General features: G+C 29.2%; 1 protein-coding gene across 2 annotated transcripts; it reads right to left on the bottom strand.

Annotated features, from left to right (window-relative positions):
• Nucleotides 1-346: 346 nt before the first annotated feature.
• On the bottom strand, nucleotides 347-5930 carry LOC111028662 (vang-like protein 2). Of its 2 annotated transcripts, none has more exons than XM_022307392.1 (9): nucleotides 5801-5930; nucleotides 5433-5556; nucleotides 5224-5365; nucleotides 4567-4780; nucleotides 3211-3468; nucleotides 2382-2533; nucleotides 1139-1523; nucleotides 846-1054; nucleotides 347-773 (listed from the first exon to the last, which is right to left on the bottom strand). In XM_022307392.1, the coding sequence occupies exons 2-9, from the start codon at nucleotides 5528-5530 to the stop codon at nucleotides 555-557; spliced, it is 1677 nt and encodes a 558-aa protein (XP_022163084.1). In that variant the 5' UTR covers nucleotides 5531-5556; nucleotides 5801-5930; the 3' UTR covers nucleotides 347-554. The 2 variants fall into 2 exon arrangements, with proteins under 2 accessions (XP_022163084.1, XP_022163085.1); XM_022307393.1 differs by lacking the exon at nucleotides 5801-5930 and adding an exon at nucleotides 5622-5747.
• Nucleotides 5931-6696: the final 766 nt, after the last annotated feature.

Here is a 6696-nt window from a genome sequence, read left to right on the forward strand (position 1 = left end):
ACATCATGATTGGTGCTATTATATTGAATCTACAATTGAATAAAATATTGTACGAAATATGCAAACAAAAAGTTTGTAAATTTAATTGCAGCTTGTGGACATACTACTAAATAGCGTTGCCAACTTTCAATTTGTAAAATAACGGCTCAAGAGTACAAAAAATGGTATTCATTTACTATTACAGTCAACACTCACAAAAACCTATATAGAATCAGAATATAATATATATATATATATTTGTGTAAAGTCTGAAATCATTAAGATTATACGATTTCTTGACAGGAATATCAGATAACCGATTTCACAAAAACAATTAAATATTAAAATATTTATATTGATATCTCGCCAAAACTCATGATTGGATGGGAATACCAGTTTTTTATAGATATATGTTCTACATTAAAAAAAAAGTAGCACACTTATTTTTGAGACATACCATGAATACTGTTAAAAAATTAAGTAGTTTATACTCAATTAAATGTGAAGACTAGAAAATACATTAGATCTTGGTCTGTCAAGTCACTAACAGTTAAATGTTAAAAATAATAATACATTCAGACAGAAGTTTCTGAGTTCAACTTTAGAACGAATCTATTTGATTTTGGATTGATAACTTCCTCAGAAATACTGAAATGGGGAAGCTTATGTACTGTACACATAAGTGAAATATCATTTTGGCGTAGTTGAAACACGGTTCCATCTTTGAGTGCTCGGGTCAATAATTCATTACAAATCAATGACCAGGATTGAAGTGATTTTTGTTCTTTCTCATTCTAGAAAGAAAATAGTATAAAAATATGTTTATATAAAATTACAATAAAAAATTAATCAATTGAATAAATTACTTGTAACACAGGAGATGCACTCAAGTAAGGTTCTAAAAATGCTTTTGGTGAAGCATCATGAGTTAAACATAAAGCAAGGTGAGACAAAATGGACTCTACAGTATGCCTCGGCTGTTGCCTGGTCACTCTTAAATACTTTTGAAGAGATCGTGCAATAGTTGGAAAAACGGCTTGAGCAGCTTCATATGGATCCATGGCAGAACCACCTCCTTAAAATGCAAAAAATAGTTTTTCATAACTTATTATCATTATTCAAATAAAATCAGCCATACTATTAAATGTAAAATAATTACCAGGATCATGATGTGATCGTTTAACATGGGTGAATGCTTCTTCGGCAGCTGTTAAGAGCCTAGCTCTTCGCTTTTTAACTCGTCGCTCATAGTCATGTTCTTCATAGAACCGTTCATTATGACTTGAGTCACGGCGTCTAGCATGACCATTCATTGTACCCCTTGATTGACTCATTTGGAGTGTGTTACTTCCAATACCCTCAATATCATAAAATTTAAAGCTGGAAGCATTTTTTTTAGACTTTGAGACTGGCAAACGCTCTAGGTATGGATTGTATATTGAAAATTCAGTATAATATCGTTCGAGAACCCAAACAGCAGCTCGCTGAATGCTTAACTGACCAATAGGATATGATCGGCTTTCACCATCAGGACTCCTAACAACCTATAATTTATGATAAAAATAAGATATAATATAATAAATAGATAGAATGCAATTAATTTTTGTAGTCATTACTCATTACTACTTCTTTCATTTTTGATATTAGCATCAAATGTTATTTTCACAATTGTAACAGTTAAGAGTATCTGAGTAGAATAACATTGGTGATAAATATAATCTCTACTGAACGATCATGTTTAGCACTACAATTATGCTCCAGATTCAAACGGAGTACAAAATAATTATCATAATCATTTTAAACTAGGTAAAAAGCAGTTTCGTCTATTACCACACACAAACAATACTATACTTCATAAATTCATAAAATTTTGTAGCCTGTCTAAATTTAACTTAATAAACATATAGATAAATAAATAGATTATTTTATTCAAATCATAAGAAACTATAATTAAAGGAATAGTATTTTCACTTTTATATAATACATGAACAGAACGTTTGATGTAGATGATTAAAGGCCCATTTAAGCGTCTGTACCTATTATTTTGATAACTTTTAACTTTATTTCTACATAATTTGGTGTTATAAAAAAATTTTATTTAAAAAAGGAATTACTATCATTTTTAAGTTTTAATTTATTTTTGATGACCGAACTTTTTAAGTTTCAATTCCCTAAGCAGTATTTAATTAAATATAAAAATTGAATTTTAAATAGATTTTTTTTACAGCTTGAAAATCGGGCTTTGATGACAGAAAAAATGACCATAATCAATAATGGCAATTCGATAACATTTGAAAATTCTATAGAATAAGTTGTGTTTAGACAGTGTGATAATATCAGTAACTGCTGCATTTTGTTTATTTGTGTGGTAATAGTTGACTTAATATTTATTTAATACATACCTTGATGTAAAACGCTGGCTGAAGATGTCTTATTTCCATTAACACTATGGCAACATAATGAATACAAAGTAGACAATCACATAGGGATGAAGAATAGGATACCAAGGCACGATACTCAAGCAAATCTTCCCCAGTAGCTGTGGCTCGTACTCCTGAAAAATCAAAAATTGTATAAAATAAACTTTAATATTTTACTACTTAATAAACAAAATCATTAAACAAAAACCTAATTTATACTTGCAACATATACTATAAAAAATTCTAACAGCTGGAAAGAAGAGCATAGGTGTTTCCTACAACTATTAATTGATTTTTATCACATTTAGAGAGTACTTTTTACTTTTTTATTAGACCCAGACCTTTTTTATTCCTATTTCTTATAGAATTTGGACAGCTAAAATCTGGTACTGAACATAACTATCTATAAGTCACCAATTATAATATTTTCTACAGACATTGCAAACCATAGGGAAAATATTAAAGCTACCTCTGGAATGAAAGTAATATATATTTTTTTTTTAATCTAGCTTTAATAACAACTCATATAATATTTGACAATGAATATTTAGTTAGTAAGATTATGCTTTAGATTTAATCTGTGAACATTTCTAATACAATTTCTTACATAAATTTTTACTCCGCCCAGATTTTATGTTCAAGTGAAAATATGCAATTCATTAAAATTCCTAAAAATATTTTTAAAAAATAAAATTTTATTATATATATATGAGGTAATTAAATTTCTTGATTTTGAGAATTCATATTACATAAATATTAAATAACGGTAATGTGAAATATTATTTATTAGATAATAAACTTCAAAACTTACCCTCTGTGACTTGAACTACATAGAAAAGCCAAAAAATTCCACAGCAAATTGACACTAATGCTAAGACAATTGCTCTAAAAACATGAATACGAGGCATAGTTGCTTTCACGGGACGTAGGAAAATTGCCCATGATGCCACAGCTAACAAAAACATTTTGAATGCCAGTGAAACTAACACTCCTTTACATTCAGCGCCACAATTTAATAGGGTTTCTCTTTGTTGAGGGCTAAGATTTGTGGCTGCAGGACTAAAAACACCTAAACAAAAAATAAAAAAGAATATTAACATTAATTTAATAGGGTATTTATATCACGTGAGTATGATAACTAAAGAGGGGATTACTAGGTTCTTAAAAGTTGAAACATGATTGTAATATGTTCTAAACAGAACCTTAGTATATTTTTTAATAATCCTTAAATCGGTAAAGTACGCTGGTCTTTACTTCAAATAATTTAAAAATCTGTATACCAGGTACAATAGAAACATTATGATGTAAAATGTATAGTATAAGGTATATTTTAATATTAAGTTTTATAAATTTATAATATTAAAATTTACCATCATTAATTTGCACATCATGTAGTAATATTATGTTCAAATTTGAAAATAGTAATTGCATACCTTTTTTGTTGTTAAATTATTTTAACTCAGCCATACTTGAAACAATCAAACAAAACGAAAAATTTCGAACATTTTTCATTTTAAAATTAAAAAACATTTTTTTTTGTTTGTGTAATAAAATATTTTCAACTTAAGAAATTAATAAATATGATTTTTTTTAAGAACAAATAATAAAATGTATTTTTAAACATGATATATAGGCTAAATATTTTTTAATATGCAAAATGCATTTTTTCTTCAAATTCTGACTACTAGATAATTGTCTAGATTCTTTATCTGAACGATAGCAAGTTAATATTATAACAAATTCAGATCAGTTTTCTAAAATATTATCGCATTATTAGAATGATAGATAGGATGGAAAAAAAATACATACAAATTACTAATGAAATGAGCATATATTCTTTACTGTTCATGAGCGCAACTCCGAGGTGCTGACTTATACATGCGAGTGCAGGACCGCTCTGCTGTTTCTTTTATACAGTCACACACTCTAATGATCACTTACTACACACACATTTACAAGACCCGAATGCATGCAATTTTAAAATTCCGTAAATCAAACTCCTTAAAAACTGTCAGCTACTGATCCCCTTAAGAAATTTATTTTAATGCCTTATATGTTATTGTAAGACAATAAGTACCTAGGATTTCAAAGTTTAAGCTAATGTACTATACATAAATGAGGTAAAAGGTACTTAGAAATATAAAATATTATGTTACTGAAAAATTACCTAATTTTGGTAAAACTAGCATAGCTAATGGGCTAAGAAAAGCGACTAGAGACAAAAGCCCAGTCAATGTAGTAGCTATATAACGATGGCACAATATTGGAAAAGCACTTTTTTGCTCAGTATCTGGCCACAGAGCTCCCATTTCTTCCATTGATCCAGATTGCACTGAAGTGTTACCAGTAATTGCTGTAGTGTTTTCACCCCAATTTTCATCCTATAAAACACAGTAGTATGTCAAACATTGAAAACCAATGTTACGATAATTCATCTATAATATAACTTAACAATAATACAATGAAGTTTGATCAACTATTGGAAATATTATTGCAATTTTACAAAAACGATAAATAACTGTAACATTTAATCAAAGTTGATTAAAAGATGCAAATGCTTAGAAGTTTAAAACGATTGAAATTTTTTGCAAAACCATGCAGTGATCTTAACTAGGTATTGGGAAAGTTTCCTGAATTATTAATAATTTCATAGCAACATTTGTATTGAACTTACGTAGATGTACCAATATCCAATATGAATGAAAAATAAATTTATTAAAGAAGGCATATATAATAAGTAATAACTTATACTCGAATAATTAAAGACAAAAAAAATAGTAAACATTGAAATAATATTGCACTATGGACTAATATTAATAATTACTTGAGGTAATATTTGCACTTCAACAACATCTTGTCCATCTCTTGTATCATCTAACATCACAGTAGTTTGGTATGGTGCCATAGCTGTTTCGTACGGGTTATTTAGGCTATCAGAATATTTGCGAGCAGTTCGAGTATTGTTTCTACACATGAACATGGTAAACATTATTTAAAACTATAAGTTGTGAATTAAGAAACTAAACAACTTACTTATAACTGTTAGATCTGTGATTAGTACCAGATTTTAGTGAGTGACTCTTGTATTTGGAACTGTACTCACTCATAGACCTTATAGACTCGGTGTCCATAATGACAACCTAGTCTTGCACATCACCTGTAAACAGTAAAACTAAAAGGTGACAACCGAAAATCTCAAAAAAATAAAAAGAATACTCATACACAGCTGAATATCAATTAAACATTCTAAAATTATTTAATGAGTATTTTCATTTTGGACATATTTAAATGTATAAGCCAAACACAGGTATTAACAACTGTTAGTATTTGAAGACGTTAAATCAATTCGAATATTGATAATTAACTTAAAAAACTGGCAGGTATGTGAAAAAAATAATTACCCTTTATTTTCAATCATCATTCGATCGCAGTCCGTGCACAGTGCACTAATTTACATAATTGTTTGTCGTATTCGACACTTGTAAAGTAATAGGAAGCAACTATTTTCAATTTTGTTTACATCTAGTCTACAGCGATGATAAATTATGTATCTTGTCCACTGACAGTCCTGCAGCGTTTAATGACCCTAAAGTACGTGACGATTTCGCGATTGATGTATTTTGTAGGTTATGTCCGTCGTAAAGATATTTCGCGTTGCATTAACTGACACCCTGCTGATACTGTCAGATAAATGATAATGGCACATATCTGTGATAGTAATAGTACTCTATGGATAACGGACGATTTCACACGAGATGATAAGATAAGCATTAAACGTTAGAATAACAAGTTGTTTAAAATCTGTATGCACCATGACAAAAATACAAAATACTAAATAGATTTTTTCTTACAGTATGCACTATGCACCACGAATGCACCACGATGTGGAGAAGATATCTTCTATTCGACTATACATCGTCGTATGACGTAACATAGCCACATAGGTACATAATATGCTACCTAATACCTAGTTGCATCTTAAAATTTGAGTAAAGTGCTTAAATGCTAATGTTGACGAGAACACTGAGCTGCCGGAGCCAGTTTTTACTCTGCGACTCGAACGCTGGTCGAAGAAATAACTTACGGTATGTTTTATAACGATCGTATAACTATTTACGAATTGTAAAATAATAATAATAATAACTACTATTATAAATAGTTTACCTGAGGAAATATTGAACATAACGCGAACCATAACTCACTTTTCACATGACATGACCAAAAGGTTTCAGACCTTTACTGAAACCACTATGCTTATATTTAAATGTCTACATTGAGTTAGCAATGAACCCAGCAG

Source organism: Myzus persicae, unplaced genomic scaffold, assembly GCF_001856785.1.
Source record: "Myzus persicae strain clone G006 unplaced genomic scaffold, MPER_G0061.0, whole genome shotgun sequence".
Lineage (NCBI taxonomy): Eukaryota > Metazoa > Arthropoda > Insecta > Hemiptera > Aphididae > Myzus > Myzus persicae.

Coding starts and splice junctions, on each gene's coding strand:
- LOC111028662 (XM_022307392.1), bottom strand. CDS start 5,530: ATGGACACCGAGTCTATAAGGTCTATGAGTGAGTACAGTTCCAAATAC. Junction 1,524..2,381: donor AGCCAGCGTTTTACATCAAG/GTATGTATTAAA, acceptor CATAAATTATAG/GTTGTTAGGAGTCCTGATGG. Junction 774..845: donor GTGCATCTCCTGTGTTACAA/GTAATTTATTCA, acceptor TTTTCTTTCTAG/AATGAGAAAGAACAAAAATC.